Source organism: Desmodus rotundus, chromosome 4 (assembly GCF_022682495.2).
Source record: "Desmodus rotundus isolate HL8 chromosome 4, HLdesRot8A.1, whole genome shotgun sequence".
NCBI classification, from domain to species: domain Eukaryota; kingdom Metazoa; phylum Chordata; class Mammalia; order Chiroptera; family Phyllostomidae; genus Desmodus; species Desmodus rotundus.
Genome location: NC_071390.1, coordinates 130596833 through 130621193, shown reverse-complemented (window position 1 = coordinate 130621193; position 24361 = coordinate 130596833). Strand labels below are relative to the sequence as shown.

At 38.7% G+C, this 24361-nt stretch overlaps 1 protein-coding gene across 5 annotated transcripts in view; it reads left to right on the top strand.

The window, feature by feature from the left end:
• CCDC158 (coiled-coil domain containing 158) overlaps positions 1-22677 on the top strand; it is a 64006-nt gene extending 41329 nt beyond the window's left edge. For 2 of the 5 annotated variants that reach the window (XM_045185032.2, XM_045185029.3), the window contains exons 15-25: positions 829-941; positions 2849-3007; positions 7070-7162; positions 7979-8104; positions 10541-10701; positions 12462-12521; positions 13614-13673; positions 17038-17105; positions 19011-19169; positions 20395-20494; positions 22479-22677. In XM_045185032.2, coding sequence (XP_045040967.2) covers positions 829-941; positions 2849-3007; positions 7070-7162; positions 7979-8104; positions 10541-10701; positions 12462-12521; positions 13614-13673; positions 17038-17105; positions 19011-19169; positions 20395-20494; positions 22479-22599 — 1220 coding nt within the window. In that variant the 3' untranslated portion in view covers positions 22600-22677. Of the gene's footprint in view, positions 1-828; positions 942-2848; positions 3008-7069; positions 7163-7978; positions 8105-10540; positions 10702-12461; positions 12522-13613; positions 13674-17037; positions 17106-19010; positions 19170-20386; positions 20495-22478 lie in introns of all 5 variants that reach the window. The other 3 variants (XM_045185040.3, XM_045185046.3, XM_045185060.2) reach the window with 3 other exon arrangements.
• Positions 22678-24361: the final 1684 nt, after the last annotated feature.

The window sequence follows — 24361 nt, the reverse complement described above, 5'->3', positions numbered from 1 at the left end:
TTTCCTCAGCTGACTGTAAGAAACAGCATGGGTTCTCTGACTTTGAATTTCCAAGCAAGGAGGAACTTGTCTATATTTTCAATGGCCTGCCATGTCTTAAGTATGTGGTGTCTACTGCCTGTACAGAACATGCTCATCCTGTCACAAGTTATACTAACATAATCACATATATGCTTATGCTGCCAATTTAACTATTGAAAGAGCAGTGAATTCTAAGCACATGACAATAACCATGAAAATAAAAATAGAATGGTTTGTGATATCCCTGGACTCTTTTAAGAAATCACTAATAGTAAATATCTTACATGGTGTTGTAAAAATCAGTTTCCAGAAAAGTTATTTTATTAAAAATACTATATATGGCACATTATTTATTATATGACTATTTTTATGTATATATTACCTATATATGTAAGTATGAATTTGGTCATTATTATTTATTACCATTGGAGGCATGGCAAATTACAATGGTCAAGGAAATTAATTCCAGTAACAAGGAAATCACAAAACATTATCTCATATATATATATATGTATATATATACACACATACACAAATACATATATATGTGTATATATGTATACACACATATATATATACACACACACACACATACATTTTTAGTTTAAAACCTCTGATTACTTGCTGAAAATTGTTATATCCCAATATTGTGAAATCCACTTTTACTGTGGTCATTCACTTGAAACTTTCCCGGTGCCTTGAAGAATCCTATTTGTCACCTCATAATGTTTAACCATCACATCATAGTCGCCTCTCAAATTTTAGAAACTTAAAAACTAAGGCACAGTTTACTTCATTTTTCTCCAGCTATGAAAGTGGCAATGGGGATGCAAAAACAAATCACAGCTAAAAGAGGTCAGATAGATGCCCTTCAGAGCAAGATACAATTTTTGGAAGAGGCAATGACAAATGCAAATAAGGTAAGTCCCTGTCCTCAGGCTGGGGGAAGGCAATATATTCATTCATTAATATACTACAAACAGAATAAGACAGAGCAGAGATTAAGAAGTACAGTGGAGAAAAGAGAAGTTATTTCTGACTGAGAAAATGAGGATAAAGTTCCTGAAAGAACATTTGAGCAGGATCTCAAAAGAACTAGTTAAATGCAGCATGGGCAAAAACACGTTCTTCATAGAACCAGGGAGTGATTATATGTAAAACACAGTCTAACTATAATGTGACATGGGTTCTTGAGATGACAATAGGAAAGTGTGCAATAAGAACCACAGGGCTTACAGAAACAATGGGATGAGTAGCACCACACTAACAAATTTTGTCAGCAACACAGAAAAAAATAGAAACCTAATAAAAATGGTAGCACAGTTTATACATGTTCAGTGATTCAGAAATACATAAATGCTAAAACCGATATGGCCCCTAACCTTAAAAAAACACCAGAAGTTTCCTTGTGGAAGTGTGCATCACAGGGTTGCAGCTTGGGAGTCACTGCAAAGGGGTAGAAGGTAGGTTTAATACCAGCTGTGCTTGGATGTGGCTCATAACACAAGGTGAACTGAGGTAGCTGGCGGTTAGTTGTTTGAACAGTGCCTGTATGCTTTTGTATGCTCCTTTGCAGCTTTGTTGAGCTGGGCACAGTTTCTCATCAGTGAAACTTTGCATAAGTAAATGTGACATTTGTGTTACGCTTAAATGTTTCCTGATAATACCATATTTTGGAACAAATTTGCATTTTTAACAGAAGAGTTAGAACTGACTGTAATGGAGGTGAGAACATAAAGAGCATAAGTAGAAAATAATAAGTGTAACTCAAGTAATTACTTTCTCCACACTCAAAACGAACTGCTGAAATACTTTTTTAGAATGAGGCTAAATATTAACAAATATATACGTATTTCTTTGTTCTTTACCAATTTTTCCTTCCCTCCTGTTTTCTTATCCTAAGTCTTTTCTTTCTCCATCTGTTATTTGCCTGTTTGGAACCTAAAGCGGTGCTTTTGCTCGTCCGCCCTGAGGGTACGTAGGGAATTGAGGTACTGCCTGCCCCCGCTAAAGGAAACTCTTCATCAAAGTTGAATACATTCCCATCAAAGGAAAGGAGGCAGTTTGTAAAATAAATCCCCTTCTCTTTCTGAAACCTTTCCTGCCTAGCTAATGAGAAAAGGAAAAATTATTTGCATCCAAAATGTGTATTACAGTGGTGATACCGTCTCCCTTGTTTACATTAAACATTTTCTCTATGAAAAATATATTTAAAGAAATATAGATTCAATAAGTCGAGGTGTGTGTTTTAACTTGGCTACTATATGTTTCTTTTTGTCTATTCCATGATGTTTTTTTAAAGGAATGAATTAATTTTAATGAAATTTTGTTGAATACCAAATACTCCCATAAGTATATCAGCGAGCTCATTCTCAGCACTGGACCATAAATGGCTGAAAGGCAAACACTGTGTGTTCCATTTCTTTTTATGTCATTTGTGAAATGAATATTCCACCTTGAAACAAAATAAAAACCCATAAGCTTTCAAATAAATGCATCTTCTTTATATTTTTGCCATTTTAAACAAGTTTCAGTAAAATTTAGTATGTGATTACTCAATATCAAATCACCATACACTGTTTCTTCTTATGATAGCATAATTATTACATATTTTGTGCATTTTGTCAAGGATTTATTAAGTCTAGCAAAAATAATAATACTAGTACTGATAAAATGAGAGAATACATGGTAACGTAATTCTAGCAGCTCCTAACTCCAACTCAGAAGCAATTAAATATCATATGAATTAAACTCTAGCTCAGGTCTTTATATAACAGTGTTATATTTTCATCATAATTTCTGGTGTTTTTCTGCTGTATAATTGTAGGAAAAGCATTTTCTAAAAGAAGAAAAGAATAAATTAAGCCAGGAGTTGGGTACGGTTGTAACAGAGAAAAACAAGATGGCTGGAGAACTAGAAGTCCTGAGATCTCAGGAACGTCGTTTGAAAGAAAAGGTTGCAAATATGGAAATTGCTCTTGATAAGGTAGTTATTAACAAAATTTATAAAGTGGTCATCTACTAAATAGCTATTAATTAAGTAGAATTGTTCTAAATGAAAGCTCCATGTTGACAAGAACCAAATCTATGTTGTAGCCCAATCACCTAGCACACTAGAGAACACACCCTGTAGAGAAGACTCTTCTGACCTTTAAGAATACAGTTGTAGTGTGACTAGGTGATCCCATCCAAAGACACGTTTGTTGTGGGGCCAGCGCGCCAACCATTAGTTACTACATTTCATGGACAAGCTAAATGGGCATTCAAGATCAAGGCTCCTTGCCTTCAAATTCAAGGTGGTGGAGTGGGAAGATCCTGAGCTCACCTTTCCTTCTTGACACCAAAACTACAACTACATATAGAGCTGCTGTCTCTGAGAATCACCTGAAGACCGATAGAACAGATTTTCCACACTTACGGATATAAAGAACAAGCAACGTTGAAGTGGGTAGAAGGGGTAGAGACTAAGTCTAGTCAGGACTTACCTTACCCCCCCACTCCCCATGTAGTGATCACAACTGTGGAGGTCATCCCCGAAGAGCGGGGGGTCCAAGCCGTAGCCTGGGGGACTTGCACCAGGAAGAGGAGCCCTATAACATCTAGCTTTGGAAACGAGCAGGACTTACATCTGGGAGTGCCAAAGGGCTTTAGGAATCCAAGTTGCACTCTTTCTGAGTCCCAGCACAGAGACAGCAGTTTTAAAAGTACCTATGTCATATGAAGGTGATACATTGTCTAATTTTTGGGTGTGTGCTGGAGGGACAGAGATCTGTTGGAACCTTCTCCTGAGTCAGAGGGGCTAGCAGGAGCCATTTTTCCCCCTTTCTTTAACCTAGCTGGTCTGACACCGGAAGACTCCAGTTCTTACACTGTCCATTACCAACACTGTTCATCCCACCCTGGTGTTTCCCTGAGGACCCAACCAGGCCAGCACCCCTCTAAAATGACTCCTGCTCTGCCACACCCAGTAGGAGGCCTCAGTCAGCATTAGCACACACCGGTAGGTCTGCAACAGCATGGCTGAACCTCATAGCCAGCACTCCAAAGGCTTGACCTGCATACCAGTGAGCCCACAACAGTTGTGGCCAGGCCTCACAGCCAGCAAGCTGGGGACCAGCTTCACCTGCCAGTGTATCCATAGAAGTTGTGGCCCAGCCACAACAGGAGGCCACACTAGTCCACCCTCTGGAGCACCAGGCTCTGGTGACAAGGTTGATTCTACCACTGGGCCCCATAGGACACATTCTAAATAAAGCCTTTTTTTCAAGACTAGGAGATATAGCTGACCTACCTAATACATAGAAAGAAACAGGCAAAATGAGGAGAAAAAGAATATGTTCCCAACAACAACAACAAAAACAGGGCCAAAAAATCAGAAAAAGAGGTAAATGAAACTGAGGTAAGCTTTCTACTAAATAAAGAGTTCAAAGTAATAGTCATAAAGTTGCTCATCAAACTCTGCAGACAAGTGGATAAATGCAGTGAGAACTTCAACAAAGAAGTAAAAAGTATTTAAAAAGTACCTATCAGAACTAAAAAATATAACAACTGAAATGAAAAAAAATACACTGGAGGAAATCAATAGCAGATCAGATGATGCATAAGAATGAATCAGTGGTCAGGAAGACGGGATAGTGAAAATCACCCAGTCCGAACATCAAAAAGAAAAAAAAAAATGAGGATAGTATAAAGGACCTTTGGGACAACATCAAGTGTACTAACATTTGAGTCATTGGGATCCCAGAAGGAGACGAGAAAGGGACAGAAGATCTATTTAAAGAAATAAGGGCTGAAAACTTCCCTAACCTGGCCAAGGAAACATACATCCAAGTCCAGGAAGCACAGAGAGTCCCAAACAAGATGAACCTAAAGAGACCCACACCAAGACACTACATTAAATTGTTAGAAGTTAAAGATAAGGAGAGAATCTTAAAAGCAGCAGGACTAAAACAACTAGTTACATACAAGGGAACACCCATAAGATTATCAGCTTACTTTTCAACAAAAACTCTGCAGGCCAGAAGGGAGTGACATGATGTATTCAGCATGATGAAAGGGAAAACCTACAACTAAGAATACTCTACCCAGCAAGGTTTCACTCAGAATTGACGACGAGATCCAGATTTTCCCAGACAAGCAAAAGCCAAAGGAGTTCATCACTACTAAATTGGCATTACAAGAAATGTTAATGGGAATTCTTCAAGTAGACAAAAGGGCCAAAACTAGAAATAAGTAAATATATTTAAGAAAAATCTCAATAGTAAAACCAAAAAATATAGTAAAAATGGTTGGCCACTTATACTCCTAATATGAAAAAATTTAAATGGCGATAGTACATACCCATCAATAATTACTTTAAATGTAAAATGACTAAGTGCTCCATTGAAAAAACATATGGTGACTGGATGGATAAAAAAAAAACATGACCCTTATATATGCTGCCTCCATGGGACTCCAGACTGAAAGACAGACACAGATGGAAAATAAAAGGAGTACAGAAAGATATTTCATGAAAACCGAAACAAACAGAAGAAAGAAGCTGGGATAGCAATATTCATATGAGACAAAACAGACTTCAAAACAAAGACTATAATAATAGATAAAGAATGACCCAGAAATTCCATGTCTGGGCACTTATCTGAAGAAAACAAAACACTTAATTCAAAAAGATATATGCACCCCTATATTCACTGCAGCATTATTTACAACAGCCAAGATATGGAAGCAGCCTAGGTGTGTATCACTAGGTGAATGGATAAAGAAGTGGATATGTATAACATTCCCCACACACTGGAATATTATTCATCCATGAAAAAGAACGAAATCTTGCCATTCCCGACAACATGGGTCCACGTAGAAGGTATTATGCTAAATGAAGTAAGTGAGAGAAAGACAAATACTGTATCATTTCACTTATGTGTAGAATCTAAAAAACTAAACAAATGAGCAAACAAAATAGACTCATGGATACAAAAAAAAAAACCTGATAGGGACAGAGAGTTGGGCAGTGGGGGAATGGGCAAAAAGGTGAAGGGGATTAAGAGGTACAAACTTATAACATAAATAAGTCACGAGAATGTAAAGTACAGCATAGGGAATACAGAGAATAATATCACAATAACTTTGTATGGTAACCGGTGGGTAGTGAACTTTTTGTGGTGATTACTTTCTAAGGTATATAGATGTGAAATCTTACTATGTTGTATACCTGAAGCTAACATAACATTGTGTGTCAAATATACATAAATTAAAAAGAGCTTTACCTTCCAGGAAATAAAAGAATACAGTTATAATGTGTACTCTTTACAAAATTATCTTTTTCAGACTAATACAGTCACAGGAGAAGTAAGATATAAGATGTAAGATTCTCCTGGTGTCCTTAGTGGACTGAATAAATAAAAATGTCTCCAATCTAACCACCAAAGAATGACTTGAACACTAGGGAGAAGACAGTCTGTTAATAATATTAATAAAATTATAAAGCAATGCTAGTATCCGGCACTTTGTGGGGTCCAGAAGATGAAGGTAGAAAACACAGCTTAAATAACAAGAAGGATCGATGACACATTTATTATAGAGGAATATAACTTTCCAGTCACCTGAAAACTCTAGAAGATTAAAAATTGGCCCAAACTAATCTTTGATTCTTAAGAAATCAGAGCGTTCATGGTTAGATAAAATGATGTATGATCTTTATTTATCTATGTCAACTTTGATCCTAAAACATGATATATTGACTCAGTGAATTTTAGTTGTGGTTATTTCTGTGAACTGTTTTACATTGCTAAAGCTGTTTGCTCATTTTATCCTTAGCACGTTCATTCTTTGAGTGCCCTCCACAGGCTAAATGTTGTAACATGCTGAGGAGGCAGAGGATAAAGACATGGCCCCCAGTCTTTCTCCGTTAACTGTATAAAACAGATAAGATAAACACAGTGTGCTAGCGGTGCGGAAGTTTCCTCGAAGAGACGGCAACTCTCCGTTTATAGGTTAATGAATGAAGTTGTATGAAACGGAGGACAAACCGCATGTGGTTGCTTGATTGTAGGCGTCTTTGCAGTTTGCAGAGTGTCAAGATATAATACAACGTCAGGAACAAGAGTCTGTGCGCCTGAAACTCCAACACACTTTGGATGTAAAAGTAAGCTTTTTTTTTTTAATGAGAAAAGGCAAATAATGCCTTTGTTTGATATACTTCTGTCTTGTTTATTACCTTAGATACATACGAGTGTACTTTCAGCATTATCCGACACTAACAATTATAACATCTGTACAAACCTTGTTACACCCTATACCTGCCCTTTTCCCATATGGTAACCAATTGAAGCAGCATGCTTGATGTTAAGTTCATAGCAAGTGGGAGAAACACAAAAGTGCCTGCCTTGGGGGGGCCTGCGGGGAGAGTTTGCATACAGAAGGGCCAGGCAAGCGTGAAGGCCCAAGTGCAAGTGTTCTGGGCCTCTTTGAAGAATAGCAAAATGATGTAATCTGCATGCCAAGTACATGTGTTCTTTAAAAACAGTACATTTTCCACTGAAAGGTATGTCTATTTTCCAAGTGTATTTGAAAGTTGCAGACATACGTGAAAGTCTTGGTAGTGGATCCTTTCACAGACTTTCACTGCTGTGGTGGATCTTTCTCAGTAGCATGCCAGCACCAGTGTGGAGTCTCTCCAAAGGTTAGGAACCAGTGTAGCGGCATGCCACGCTGGGTGTGGTTGCCTACCTGGCGTGCTCTTGTCAATCAGAAGTGTGAAGGCATCTTCCCAAGCACATGCTTAGTCTTCAAAGGGTAACTTAGACACCAGAATCATCTTGCTTAATACAGCACTTTGGTTTATAACTTTGTAGAAGTTCATCATGGGAGACTAAAATTATGTTTGCAAAAATACATTTTGATTTCACAATACAAATTGTAGGTTGACAGTTACTTTGCTCATATCTGTGTTGTTTTCCAGGAACTTCAGGGCCCTGGATACACCTCCAACACTTCTGTGAAGCCACGCCTTCTGCAGTCATCGCCCGCTGCCCGTTGCCACTCCAACCTGCCGTCTTCCCAGTCCACGGGCAGCTTCCTGTCTCATGTAAGGAGCTGGTGCTACAATCCGTGACACAAGTGACATAATATATAAAGAAGTTTAAATGGAGAAGAATTTTATTTAAAAAATACATCTATACCTATGACAGTTTTAATTACTAGATTTAGATTTATGTAGACTGGATGAATAAAATTTTCAGTGGGATTAATGTTAGCAATGATTGTTAAAGTAAATTATTTAATAGGCTTATGTTCAATTCCTTCCATCACGAGCATTTCCAGACTACTAAGCAAATGCTGAGGTAGCTAAAATAAGCATTACTTCAAATGCCAATGGCAAGTTAGCGTTATATTTAATACTCTACCAAGATGAAAATGATTTGCTGTGTATTGTTTCTTTATGAACTATATGGGAACTTACCTATAATCATACAATGTCTTATTCCTTTTAGTCTTATTGTAAGTATAGCAACAGGGTGACCGGTGACCTACCAGTTAGTCTACCTGTGCCATTTCAGTGCACACATGTACTGTGAAATGACTAAAAGTTGAGGTGGACTCCTCACAGTTCACGTCAGTGTACTGAAAAGTAAGCAATCACACAGCAAATAATAGAACAGTCTGACGCAGATCCCTGCCCGCAGGATCCGGTGTTGTGGCCGCAATATACAATACACATGGACTACAAAAATCCTGTGGAGGAAAAGGGACGGTGCGGCCACTCTCTAAGTGAGAGAGGGCAAGAGGGCTAGAGAGAGCCCAAGAGAGAGAGCCAATCCCCACCTGGACAGGCTTTTATTGTTTTTCTAGGCACATTACATACATCGAGGATGGTCCTCATTTACTATGCACAGGTTCACCACAGGTGATTACCTTTTAAGGACAATAAAGGACAGAATACTGCTAACTACTTAAAAGACAAGGATGTTACAGCTCAAGGGGGAAACTGCTCACACTCCATACTTGGGTGGTTTAGCACAGACTTTAGGAAGTTAAAGATACTGAGTAAACATTTGCTGCCTCAATTCAGGGTGAGGGAGTTTTAGCAAGAGCAAGTCTCACAGCAGTCTAGATACAATGCAGGCCTGATTTCCCACTGGAGAACCTATCCATGGACGTGGGTCCTGCCCGCCAACCTCGCTGCCCACTGGCTTTTCCAAGTGGGGGCTGAGCCACATTTCCCATGCTTGGAAAGGTTCCCCACAACAGTCTATCAAACAATAGAATAATAATATTAATATTAGATTTAAGCATGTTCTCTCTGGAGACTAAACTTGGGGGTGGGCAGAGGAAGAGCTGGAGACTGCTGCCTTATGTTTTAAGTGTTATAAAAGCATTTTACCTTTAAAACTCTGTTCCTATAATACTGATAAAAATTAACTACTAAGTATTCCCAAAACCCCACAAATCAAACAACAACGACAACGAACATTTGACTAGGAGTCATTGACACCCACGATGTGTGTCTACAGTTTTGCTCGTGGTGTAAACATTTGATTTTCTGAGATTTAATTGGAGCCAATAGGAAATTTTGATCACTGCTGAATCCCATTTTATTCTGTTTCTAATATGTCCTCACATGGCTCACTTATACCTACCTTACTGAAATAACTACAGATAGAAAGAATTACCTGCTAGGTTAACCTGCCTGCTGGAAAGAATAACCTGCTAGGTAGGTTAACTTCTAGAGTCATCATATAACCCTTATTGGAATGTCAGTGTTGAGAGCATTGTACAAAAACTTGCAGGTAAATGCTTTCCTCCCTATATAGCAGACTTCCAGAGAAGAGGATAAGATGTTGCATGTACAAGAAGTTGTTCAAAAACTATTTGGAAACAAAGAGGAAATAAGTTTCTGACTGTGTTCATGCAATTTTTTCCCCTGAAGCTTAAAAAAAAGAAAAAAGTAAAAGAAAGATAATATCTGTGCTTGAGAGGAGCAGAGTAGCTAGAATACACAGTTAACCCTGATAAGTCCTTACTAGCGGCTCTGCCCTGGCACTAACACGTTATGCTTCAAGTCACAGTACCTGTGGCAAGCCTAGATCAGTAAGTATGAACCATATAAAATACTTTATATGTTTTTATACTAAGGAAAAAGGGAGGTAGAAAACAGTCTTTCTTGAATACTTACTATGTACATAACAAGTACTTCTCATTTGTTATATGATCCTAGCAAAGTAAGAGTTATCTTCCTCCTTTTAGATGAAGAAGTGGAGATTAAAATAAGCATTTCACTTGTTATAGTGAAATTATCTGTTTTTGCAAAACAGAAACAGACGTATAGATACAGAAAACAAACTGATGGTTGCGAGGCGGGAGGCGGATTGGGAGGCATGGTGAAACAGGTGAAGGGCTGGAGAAGTACAAATTGGCAGTCACAGAACAGTTGATTTACCAGTTGAATTAATTTTATAACAGGAAATAGTAACATCCAAATCTGAAAAAATATGGCCTTGTTTTGCAAATTGTTTCATTTCAGCACTCTATGAAACCCAACACACCGAAGGAGGATCCAACCAGGGATCTGAAACAGCTTCTACAGGAGTTGAGAAGTGTGATCAACGAGGAACCGGCTGTGGCCCTGGGCAAGACCGAGGAGGACGGGAGGACAGCGGCTCTGGGGGTGTCCTATGTGGCTGTGTAAGCCTGAGTGTGCCGCAGAGCCGGGACCTTCTCTCCTCAGTGCTCCGCCGTCACGTTGTCTGCGTGTTACTCTCTAGGGCAGCGATTTTCAACTGGTGTGCCGCGAGAATTTTTAAAACAGGCAATACCTGTTTAGTCAGGGGCACTGACCTGTTTCCCCTTAGATTGTCAAATAAAAAAATGACAACATCCAATGTAACCATAGCCATCCAGCTTGAATGAATTAAAATGATACCTATTTTTTGTCAGGTTGACAAAAAATATAATACATATTTTTGGTGTGCTGCAGAATTTTAGTAATTAGTTATGTGTATCATGAGATTTAAAAAAAGATTGAAAATCACTGCTCTAGGAGGTCTAGGTATAAGAAAGTTTGAAGCATCTGACGTTACCGGGGTAGCAATGTGAAAGTGAAGGAGTTATGCAAGAACTTAGCATCAAGAGAAAATAATATAGCTGTTCTATTCAGAAAGTAATCGGGGTAAGTTGTAACCCAAAGTTATATTTCTGTATAAATTTATAGACCAACAAATTTCACATCCATAATATTATTTATTACCACAACAGTTTGAGACAAGACAAGGCAGGATTTATATATCCCATTTTACAAAGGAGAAAAACTCAAGTTTCCACAGGTTGACTTACCTGCAGCCACATAGGTGAAGCTAAAACCAGGACCTTGAGAACTGTATCACTCTCCAGGTGTAAGCTAACGGGAAAGGCCTTGGTTCTTTAGGTATCCATGCCGATGACTCCTATCAAATTAATACGTGTTCGGATCCAAAAGGGATTCAACCAGTTTATGAGCCCTTCCTTATACATACTTACAGAAATCAACAAGATTTTCACATTCTTTTCAAATAGTGTTTTAAAATTTTATTGAGTATTATTATACTAACTTAAAACTTTTAAGATGGTATATACTATATTTTTAGTATAATAGTAATTGTATACTAGCTGTTAGCATGATAACAACGTTGTTGTAATACTCACTTTCTGGTTATGTGGCAAATATACTGATATGTTCAATTAGTATATATTGACCTGAGGCAGCAAATTATTAGCTGGATTTGCCTAATTTTTATTAATAATATGATTATAGTAATAGTCAAATGTTAGTAGTAACAGCCCAGTTAGCTAGGATAACATTGTATACACTGAATCACACGTCAGGAATATTCTATTGGCCACTCACTCCATCAACGAATACTGACATGTGCAGAGCACTTTTTTTTTTTTTTAACTCTCTAATATGCTTTCTAAGCCAGGGCAGTATCATTAAGCTCGTTTAACAGATGAATACATTTAGGCACAGACTGAATTGCTTCTTCCTGTGAGGCAAAGGGGAAAGCTGGTAGTAAAAGTAAGAGCCCCTGGCTTAGGAATGACCAATTTTACTGGTCATTCCACAAGGTTGCCATGCCTTCCGTGACCGGATTTTCATCACTTCAGCCATTATGGGCTTGAACTGTATTGGACTGTATTGAATATGAATGTATTTGGTCTCTGCCTTCAGAGAATTTATGTTAGTTTGCTGTAATCCTACAAACGACCTTTTCTCCAAAGTGTTTACTCTATCTAAAGCTTTGAAGAGTCCATGAAACAGAAAGGCATTTCTGCGTTGAAGAGGCCTAAAATCTACTGCTGTGCCTTAAAGAAGAGTTAAATACATATAAGCAATTGATTATTCTAAAAATACATAGAATCTGGAAATTATTCTTTGTGTAATTAACTGAGAGTTACATTTATCTCTACAGAGATGACAGAACAAGAGACTGCACCACTGAATCAAGCCTGAGATTAGAGACATGCTATAGGTAAAAAGGATCTGAGATTCTTGAATCTAAGTAATTGTCTAAGAATTTTGTATGTGACTAGGTAATTTGGAAAGTCTGTTTGGATAGTTTGCATGAGAACTGGCCACTCACTGAAAGGAAACTGTTATGTCCTGGTTAGTGTGGCTCAGTGGATTGAGTGCCAACCTGCAAACCAGAGTCTGGTCTGATTCGATTCCCAATCAGGGCACAGGCCTGGGTTGCGGGTCAGGTCCCTGGTTGGGAGCGCACAAGAGGCAACCACACATTGATGTCTCTCCCTCTCTTTCTCCCTCCCTTCCATTTTCTCTAAAAATAAATTTTAAAATCTTTAAAAAATAAAGTTACTACATTTTTTAACTGAAACTAAAAAAAGAATTTCAATGAAATATATTAAAGATATTTACTTTCTAGAAATCATTTAATAAACCTTTTTTGCTTATTTTAAATTTGCTGCTGTTTACCCACATGATGGTGCTTATGCTGTGTGCCATGCCAAACCCAGAAGACTTTCCTACAGTTACACATATTTACAATGGCTACATCACATTTGAAAGGAAGGTAGTCTGGAAGGAAATGATAGCCTCTAACAATCCTATGTGCATCAGTAATTGAAGCACTGAATTTTTAAATGGAATCATAAAAAGAACATAAAGAAATGAAATCCATACCCCCAAACAAAGACTGCTTCTGAGAAATGACTTTAGCCATAAAAGAAAAAAGGCAAAAATTAATTTGTCATTCATTTTAGACACAGAGGCCATCGCTCACAGATCTTCAGTAGTTCCTCACCGCCTGCTGCATTAAGTACATGTCCCCTCAGACCGACCTTCAGAGTCTCCCCGACTTGTCACCAGCCTGCTTCACTCCCATGTTCCTCTCTGACCTAGACAGACAGACTCCTGACTCCCGTGTCTTCTTGTCTTCAAGCTTTTCTCCATACTGTTTCCTGCACCTGGAAGAGCCAGTGCCCCAATCTCACTCCTTTGAATCTATGTTTGTCTAAAAGCAACGTTCAGAGGAACAACTCTGTTTTGTCACTAAGTTAAAATAACATTGCATAGTCTTTAATCTCCCGCATCCCTCTACCAACAGAAGCAGCAACTCATTAAGGGACTCCACTGAAGGCAGTAAATCAAGTGAAACTCTCAGCAGGTAAGAAAGGTCTTACCAGCCCAGACTTTCAGACCGTCCCTGTCACTACTGTTCACTCTTTAATTCAGAAGACTGTTTAGCCGCCCCCGACGTGCCACGCTCTCTGCTAGTCCCTTCCAGTGTCATACAGTGAGCGAGACGGACGCGGGCCCTGTTGCGTACAGTTTAAGATCTGCGTATTGACTGACTGCTGGAAAAAATGCTTATTTTTTCTTTTCTATGTTTACCACACACAAAAAATAGAGATATCAGAGCCCTTTTTAAAATCATAAAGTATGAAAATGAGTTATACTGTTTAAATTCCAGTTAGGCAGAGGCTTATTCATTGTGGTATCCTCAGCATAAAGCTTCTGCCACCCAGTGTTATTCGGTACATCTTCGTTTGGTGAATGAACTAAGCCAGTATTGTAAATATTTTCTTACTGTCCCTGTTACTTGATCAATATACAACAAACTTGAATCTTTCTAAATATATCTTTCTCTTAACCTAAAGGAAATGAGATTTGATTTTCTCCCCTGGCTGTGTAACACAGCAATGTTCCTATTAATAATACCTGCAACAATCTACTGCACATGTTTGTTTTTCTATCTTCCGGGTATTTTAGACTCACCAGCTTCAGTCTACCTAAGCCATAATGTAGGCATCACTACCCCCATGTGTAGGTCGTTAATGAAGACCCAGGTTGCTTAAGCAACTTGCCAAGGTCATACAGTGGAGTTGGATTTGAACTCAGGTCTGTCTGGCTCCCAAGCTCTGAGAACCTGGACCGAGCTGCTGGGGAAGAGCCCAATCCTAGGCGTGGGGCACAAAGGCACTGACTGCTTCCCTGAGCTACGTGAAGTTCTGCTGGGTTTTCCTTGACTAGAAAAGTCTGCTTCCTGCAGCAGCAGTGTGTTTGTAGAGAAGAGAGAATGCTAAGGAGAAGATGGGCCCAGCCCCTTCCTCTGTTCAAATGGGAAGAAGTGATTTTTAGGTATTTAACCGAAGATCTGAAAAGTATGCTGCGTGCTAGAAAATTACAAATGCATTCAAGTGTTCTACACAGTGGCAAATTGGCCATTTTTAAAACTCACAAATGAGGAAGAATACTAAAATTGCTGTTTTATCTCAGCATCTCACTGGATGTGCAGCACATTCTCTTTAATCAACATTTTATAATAATGTCTCTTAATCTTGAAACTTCTGCAGCCATATTAGTTAAATCAGTATACTCTACATACCCAGAAAAGAATAAAAATTAGACAAATAACTGGTATTTGTGCTTGAATTAATCTGAGAGCAACATCTCTCACAAGTTTTTTTGAGAATTGACCTTTCTTATTCTGTCATATTGTTACAATTTAAAGAGCAACATTATGCCCTAAGGAAAGTTTCCTAGAAAGGCTTTATAGTATCTAGCTCTCTTTTTTAATCCTCCATATGGATGTCGCAGGAAACGAAACAATGACCTGAAGGTCATAATGACCAAATAAATAAAGATGACCGTTCCACAAGATCATTCCCCTCAGCTCATGCTTCTGTGTTACACAGGGGCTCTACCGCTCACGTTACCTTTGATTCTTCTTTTTTGCTTGTCTCATTACTCTAGTCACCAAATCTTACTGATTTTGACTCTAAAACAGTTCTCAAATCCATTTTCTTCTTGGACCATCCCCTCAAACTGCCTGCATTAATTTCCAATGGATTCTGTAACAAAATTAGTGGCTTAAAACAATACAAATGTATCTGTCTTAACAGTTCTGGAGGCCCAAAGTCTTAAATCAGTTGTCAGGGCCATACCCCCACAAAAATTCTTGGGACTAATTCATTTCCTTACCTTTTGCCAACTTCGAGAGCTTTCTTCCTTTAACTCTGATTTGTGGCTCCTTCATCCATCTTCACATCCCACAGGATAGCATCCTCAAATCTCTGCTGAGATTATCATATCATCTTCTCTCTTTATAAAATCTCCTCCTGCCTCCCTCTTAGAAAAACACTTATGCGGCATTTAGGTCCCATCCAGGATAATCCAGGATAATCTCCCCATCTCAAAATCTAAGCTTGATGTGATCAGATCTGCAAAACCTCTATTGCCACATAAGGTAACATTTGTAGGTTCTTGGCCTTCAAATACAGGTATGTTTTTGTCAGGGATTTTTCAGCCTAGACCTTCTCCCTTTCTCGTGGACTATGGTGGTTGCCTCTACCGTGTTTAGTGTAGATGTGTTTAAATCTCTGGTCTCTCACATGTTTCAGTCACTCCAGTGCATCAATTTCAAACTGGTCTGCCTGAAGTACACCTCAGACTATCTGTTGCCCAGCCCCCAGACCTCCAAAGGCTCCCCACTGCCTCCTGCAGCAAGAACAAACTCTGCCCTGATAATTAAGCCTGTGTGCAACACAACCACGACCTTCCTTCCCAGGGCTTGTCTCAAAGTTCGTGGTCTTTGGACTCCTCTGCACTCCCAAATATCAGTGAGGACTCCAAAGAGCTTTTGCGTATCTGAGTCATTTCTATTGCCATTTTAAATATTGGAAAATAAATGTTAATTTTAAGCATTAAAAAAATTTAAGACACTGATACTTATTTAAAAGTAAAGTGTATTAGATGTGCCTATAATCTATTTTATCATGAAAAATAGCTCTGTTTTCAAACAAACGGCTATTAAGAAGGCATTGTCTTACAATTCAACGCATGATTTAACATCAGATAGCTGGATTCTCTCATGTGCACCTGCGTGTAGTCTGTTGTCACATCAGGTATCGCGCAGCCTGAGGAAACTCCACTGTACACATGTAAGACACTTCGAGTTAAAAAGCAAATACTATCTTAGTATTATGATAAAAGTAGTCTTGACCTCAGCAACCCCCTGCAAGGGAACCACTGGAGAGCTGCTGCCGTAGTTTTCTCGTGCCAGAACCCCACGCACAGAACTATGGGGTTTCTTTCAACTTACTGACTTAAGTAAGGTTGATAGTCATGTAAAGTGATACTACTGTTGCTACGAGAGGTTTCCTTCCTTTTTGCCTTGGATTTTTCATTTTTATGTAAGTCATTAAGATCTTATCTCAGAATCCAAGAGAGAAATATTTGGGTTTTCAAGCTACTATTACACTAAAAGCAAAAATGAATCTTCTAACTAAGATTATGTATTATTAAATTTTCATTCTGCAGAATGTTCATGGGCACTGAACACGTAAATATAATGCAGCTTCGGGTCTCCCTCATTGGATATTTTAGGGTTTCTGCAGTTTAGGGTTAGGATGACCACCTTGAGTTTATATTTTAAGCCATCGCTTTGCCTGCACTAACTTGCTTCTGTCCATGAAAATTAACTGTGTTTTTGAAGTGAAGTGTTTGCATGACTGTTCTTGTGCTTCCAGAGAGCCGGTCACGTTGCACGCAGGAGAGCTGGAAGATCCCTCGAGCTGCTTTACATTCGCCTCTGCAGGTGAGTGTTCAGTGACAGCACAGAAATGGGGCCGGCTTAAAACCTTACAGCGGCTTCCTATTTGCACGAGAATGGCAGCTAATGCTGTTACAATAACCTATGAGTCCCCATTAATCCTGTGGTCTCATTCCTACTGTTCCCACTTTATTCACTCTGCTTTGTCCTTCCTTGAATTGTTCTTGAACAGTCCAGGCAGCTTCTGTATCAGGACCTTTTCGCCCATGGTGCCCTGTACGCTGCTAACGCCCTCACCTCCTTCAGAGTCTTTGAGTCTTTGCTCATCATTGTCGCAGTGAGACTTCCTCTCACAACCTTATTTAAAATTGTAACCCTCCCACAGCCCTAGTTCCTTTTGTCTTTTTCTTTTTTTTTAATTACACTTATCTTTTGCCCTGGCTGGTGTGGTTCAGTGTATTGAGCCTGCAAACCAAAGGGTCGCTTGTTTGATGCCCAGTCAGGGCACATGCCTGGGTTGCAGGCCAGGTCCCCAGTGGGGGCCATGTGAGAGGCATCCACACATTGATGTTTCTCTCCCTCTCTTTCCCCTTCCCTTCTGCTATCTCTAAAAATAAATAAATAAAATCTTTAAAAACAACATAATCTTCTTAAAGAAAAACAAACTCTTAATTTTTAAATAGTCTTTAACTTCTGAGAAATCTTTTAAAAACTAGTATTTGAAGAAAAGAGCATTTGTTTGAAATTTAACAATTCCTTCAGGTGTACTTCACTTGTATGTTTCTATTGTTGTTTTATTCAAGAGAATACAAGATATATCCTTGCTTTATTAGATTAATAAAATGAGTGCTTTCCCTATTCTCAAGTATTGTGAGTACCTTAGAATACATTAAATCTATTCACTGTCCTTCCAACTTACATACAATTATTGTCACTTATTTTAATTATAAATATAAATACTGCAGGGGATAATTTCATTGTTTTCTACAGTTGATACTCATTTTAATGTATCTACATATTTATACTTTATCTTCCATCTGATATCATTTCACTTATGTCTTTAATGTTTCCTTTAATGTAAGTCTGCTAGGGACATATTTTCTCGGTTTCTGTTTTTCTGAACTTGTCATTATTTTATGCTCATTTTTGAAGAATACTTTTTGCTGAGAATAGAATTTTAGAGTTGACATTTTTCTTTCACTTTGAAAATATTCCATTGTTTTCTTGCTTCCACTGTCTCTACTAAGAAGTCAGCTCTAAGTTTAATTGTTGCTCATTTAAATGTAATTTGTCCTTTTTGCCCTTCTGGCCGCTTTAAGCCTGTTTTTGTCTTTGGTTTGATTTGGTTGTTTGTTAGCAGGTTTTACTGATATGTCCAGGTACGACTTCCTTTGTATGAGAAGACCCTGTGTGGGTTTGCAGTCATCATGCTATTTGAATCTGTCATAGTCTGTGCCTCCATTATCCAGACCTTGGGGGTCCATATATATATATTTTCTTGGTTTTCCATCATGTAATTTTGTCTCCTCATACACCTAGCTGTTTTTAGTGTGTAACAAACGTTTATGAAAGTTGTACAGATGGTTTGGTGCTTAGGATAGGGTCACCTTCCTCAGGAGAACGAGCGCATTCCTGCTCACTGTAGCAGACAACTAAGGACAAACTCAGAGACTGATGTAATCCAATTACGAATTGAAGAAGATTTGAAGCTGGACTTCGGATCCCCAAGGGCAGGTGTTGTTCCTGTAGATCTTTATTCCTAAGACACAGTCCTTTTCCCTGCAGAGCCCCTTCCAGTTCCACCCAGAGCCTTGGGTCTTCAAAAGAACGTCCTTTCTGCCCCCTGCCAGGCATTGGGAACATTTTCTTGTGAGTTTGACTTTTTGAGAGGTGTGGCGTGCTATTTTTAATTAAATCTCTTCTTTTACTTTTGTTCTTGCAAAATTTTAGTAAGTCCATCTGTGAAAAATTCAGCTTCTCGTTCATTCCACTCTTCTCCTAAGAAGTCTCCAGTTCACTCACTCCTAACTAGTTCAGCTGAAGATTCAATAGGTTCCACATCGCAGTATAGATCCGCCAAATCTGTTCATTCACCTGATTCTGTTAAAGGTAAGAATGATCTAATAGCAACAATAAGATTAATTGCTTTTAAAGCTCTGGTAAATTGAAAGTTCCTTTCTGTAATGAGAATAAGATACTACATGGTGTTCTTATGTACAAGTTCTGATAGCTAGCTGCAAAACTGAGTGGGTCTGATTTAAATAGAATAGCTATTGTGTGTGTGTGTCTCTCTATATATAGACACACACACCCCATAATAAATATACATAGAAATTATATGTAAATATTATCTTTCTTTCTCTGTCATGATTAATGAACTTTTTTCTATTATAAGATTTCATGCATTCTTTTAAATGCTGTGACTTTTCTTATTTACATTCTCTAAAATCATGGCTGTCTCTGCTTCTGTATATGCAAATATCTATCATACAAGCTTATCAAAATGTCCTCATTTTTAAAATTCTAAGTTCCTTTTTTTTTTGCTAAGACAGATAAGAAGAAGGTTTGATTTAGAATATGTTCCTGATAAATCACTGACATTGAATACATAGATGTTGACTTGAACTTGACATGTTTTTCATCATATGTAACCATGACTCAAAGAGCCCCAGCACTCTAGGGCATCATTCCCCTTGATGAGGGGTCAACTAGGAAAGTTGTTGCATCAGAGACTAAGGTCAAAATTAAAATCTGGAGATTGCCCGTTGAGAATTTTTTAGAGGTTGACAAAACTTAGCACAGTGATGAGATGTAGCTTGAGTGCTGTCCAGCCCCTCCTCACCTGCTCCTGCCACATTTACCCTCCATTTGCCATGGCCCTGGCAGCACCCAGGCCACCCTCTTCCATACTGTAGCACCATCCTCACTCAGGCGACCGTGGCTAAAACGTGGGCTTGGCCTCACACACCTTCAAGAATGTTGCCAGTGTCAGTATTAAATCTTGTTCTTCCAAATCCTAAGTTCATGGAACTCTAAGGTTTGGCATGAAAAGCTGTCCTTGATAATGTAGAATGTATTATTAAGGTATATCCTCTCACTCATCCCATGTAATGTAATATAGTTAAATAAGAGTAAATCAGATTGATTTGAAACAAAATCAAATAAGCTAATATTGCAATATTTAGATAAGACTCTTCTTTATTTTAAAATAGTGTTTTAAGGTTTTCATTATTTTAAAGGAAAGATTGTTTAACCTGTAATTGGAAGACTTCTCAAATATATATTAAGTAGGCTTTTAATATCACATCTAAGCAATTTTCTAATAGCTTCACAGTCTCAGCCAATAGAAACCACAGGAAAAACATGCAGGAAGCTTCAGAACAGACTGGAAAGCTTGCAGACTCTGGTAGAAGACTTACAAATGAAGAACCAAGGTACAGTGTACATTTGGCCAGATCTTCCTTGCTCAAAAGCATACTGCACTTCCATTTAAGCCTCCTACCTATTGACCCACCTATTGACCCACTGCACAGGATCTTGAATAAGCAACCTTAGTCAAAATATAAGGGACTTAACCATGACTAAGCCCTGGATTTATTGTGTGATCTTAGGCAGGTCACTTTCGCTCTCCCCTCTAGATAAGTATTTGTGTGGAGGTAGCCAGGATACGATTGCAGTCAGTAGCCAGAAAACAACAGTATTTAGCCTTAAACAGGGTTTTAATTAGCATGGACTATAAGACACAGTGCTACATAATGAATCACTAATTAAAGAGATGAACTGCTTATAAATAAACTAAAGCTATTTGGATGAGAAATGATTGTACTCGGCAGGTGATAAGCAACTCCTGGGCATCAGTTCCAGGTGGATGTTCCCATAGATATGGGAGGATATGGATATGTTCCCGTGGGCTTGGGAGGACTATCACATGTCATACTTTTTTGACATAAATTCATGAATCCTGGAGCCTTTTTTCAGAGGGAGATTAATTTTGAAGTATACATGTTATTCCATCTTTCTAGCTCTAGAGAAATGAGTTGCAGATGAATGATAATAAATATTTTTCTAAGAACAAATCCTTACAAAATAAACTTAACCATATTAATAATGATAGCTGCTAGTAGCATTTGTTGAGCATTTGCCAGCTATGTGCCGGCCCTGTGCTCAGCGCCCCACTTAGGGTTTTTCCGTGTGAGCCTCACGGCAGCCCTGGGAGGCGGGCACTAGTCTCACGTCGTTTGAAATGAGGGAACTAGGGATAAAACCACAATCAGCCAATAAATTCTAAGTCATGTGAGTCGTGGAGCTGGGACTTGATCGCTGTAATTTCTAATTCCAAAATCCACAGTTTTTATTACACTAATGCGATATCAAATTGTTATAAAAGAAAATTTCAAATCTCCCCAGATCCTTGTGTATATGTCAGGGAAAATGTTTGATTTTGAGTTTATTGTGAGTTTTTAGAAGAAGATGAACTACGTTCTTGGCCCCGTTTCTGTCACACGTGGACGTAGGGACGTTCCTGAGTTTATCTGAGTGATGCCGTCACATACGAGCCCAGATGGGGGACGTGTTGCATTTGTTCAAAAACTAAAAAGGCCGTTATGTTAGATACATGGTCTGAGTGGGATGTCCCTTGGAACTTATGAAACTTGGAGAAAATTTTGGACGCATTTATCAAAACATAAAGTGCACAGATGCCTTGACCCAGAAGTTCCACTTGTAACAATTTATTCTATAAGAAATAATTGCACAAGGGCCCAAAAGTTTGTTTATAGAAGTATTTCCTATAAGATGGTGTATAAAGAAAACTAAGAAAGCATTTTTTAAAAATGGATTTGCTAACACGTTGGCATATCCCTGTAACGGAGCGCCTTGCAGGCCTAAGAAAACAGGAGCTGAACTGCGGCGATGTTAACATTTTGTTAAGTGAATAAAGTAAGCTACAGGACAGCTTATAAAACAAAAAACCTAAAAAAAGAACAATTTATACTACATTTACATTTGTGTAAAGAAGAAAACGTGTGTGTGTGCAGGTGTGCACGTAGGTGAAGGTACTCACCAGGCCGTTTCCGGTAACGACCTCTGAGAGGGGGTTCGGCAGGTGAAGGGGACGGAAACAAAGACTTCCCTCTCTCTTTATACGCCTCCAAGGTGTTCACATTATTTACATTAGTACGTGTTACTTCTATGATAATTATCATGCCCATTTAAAATAACTGAAAGAGTAAAGATTTATCCTTAGCTCTGTTCCATGTCTTTTAAAAAATACGCTACTTTGCAAGTTTTAAGAACTTCTTGAGCTCAGAATGTATGTATTCTACAGTAGCGAGCTGACCTTTTCAAAAGCACATAATAGAATTAAAGCCTCAGTAAATGTTGCTGTTCTAATTAACTTTGTTTTATCAACGCTTTCAGCAATGTCTTCAATGATCAGAAATCAAGAGAAAAGGATACAGAAAGTGAAAGACCAGGAAAAAATGTTACTAAAATAATACATTGCTTGCCTAATCTTTACAGAGAGATGATGCCCAATTAATTGTGGTGTTGCTTATAATTAGTATCCCGTGAACTTTTTTCTTTTTACGTGAAAATTTAATAAAAGTTACCCTGTCCTGTAAACTCTATTTTGAAATAAAATATTCTTGAATGCTCTCCCAGTAAAACTTCAAGCAGTACTAGCTAGTTGTGAAAATATTCATAACTTACAAGGTATTGATTTGTACTAATGTGTTGGTATAATTATGTGTTTTTTAATATTTTCACTGGTGCTGAGGCAATAGCTATTTTTTTTCCAACTGAACAACTTTCATAGGAAAGTGAAAGATGTGGGGTGATGGCCCAGAACGGCACCAGCGCCCCACACTGACACGGGTTCATTTGTGACCCCAAACTCGCTGTGTGTTCTGTCAGTATTGGTGAGTGTGAGCAGGTTACAAAATATGGGGTCCCTGAATCAAAACTTTTGGAAAAGTGTCTCTTTTATATATTAAGAACTATAAAGAAATAAGGAAAATGTGTTATTCTTCAGTCAGTGGGTAGCTTCTTCAGATTGAATGGATTCAGTCTGCCTTAATTAGATTTTAATAAATCAGGGGGTTTTGAGTGTGGAGTGTTTCCCAACACGAATAACCGATTCTCTGTGGACACCAGCAGTCAGTTCAGTTCTGACGCTGTCTGGAGTTAATGCCAGATCCTACGGATTTAAGGGCTCAATCAACCTCTCAAGACTGCTCCCACTTCGGATGCCAATCAAAGCCAGACCAGCAGCACTTTTTGACTAACAGGTTGTAAATTGGGGGTTCCTACAACCTATTCCTGAGTTTCAGTAATTTGCTAGAATGGGTCATGGAACTTAGTACTTTAGTTACTATTATTGGTTTGTTATAAAGGAAGCAACTCAAGAACAGCAAAGTGTAGAAGATGCACAGGGCAAGGTTTGGGCATCTGGAGCCTGAAGCCCCGCTGCCACTTCAGGTGTGCCGCCCTCAGCCCCTTGATGTGTTCGCCACCCCGAAGCTCGTTGAATCTCCTCATGGTCAGGAGCTGCTTAACAACAGGGATATGTTCTGAGAAATGTGCTGTTAGACGATTTCGTCATTGTGCAAACATTATCGAGTGCACTTTCACACCCCCAGGAGGTAGAGCCAACTACATACAAAGGCTGTGTGGAATAGACTCGTGCTCCTAGGCTATAAGCCTGTACGGCATGTTACTGTACTGAGTACTGTAGGCAACTGTCACACAATGGTAAGCATCTGTGTATCCAAACATATCTAAACACAGGAAAGGCGTAGTAACAATATGGAAAGATGACATAAAAGATAAAAAACGGTACACCTTCATAGAGCAATTACAATGAATGGACCTTGCAGGACTAGGAGTTGCTCTGGGTGGCTCGGTGAGTGAGTGGTGAGTGCGTGTGAAAGGTAGGTCATTGTAGTACACTACTGTAGACTTTATAAACACTGTGCACGTAGTCTACACTAAATTTATAAAACAACATGAGATTAAATCAATCACAAGAGGAAGTGATGCAATCGAGATTTGGAAAGCACAAGATGAGGCTGCTGCCAATGCACCAGGGCATACTGTTTTTTATAGCAGACTTTATTAATAAGTAAAAGAGAACACTCTAAAATGACCACTAAGAAGTATAGTATAGGTAACACATAAACTAGGAACACACTCGTTCACTGTCAAGGAGCACACACTGTGCGTAACTGTATGCGCAGGCCTTTGCCGTTGGCAGCGCAGTGGGCTGGCTCACAGCAGCACCACCCAAATGCAGCGGTCGTGCC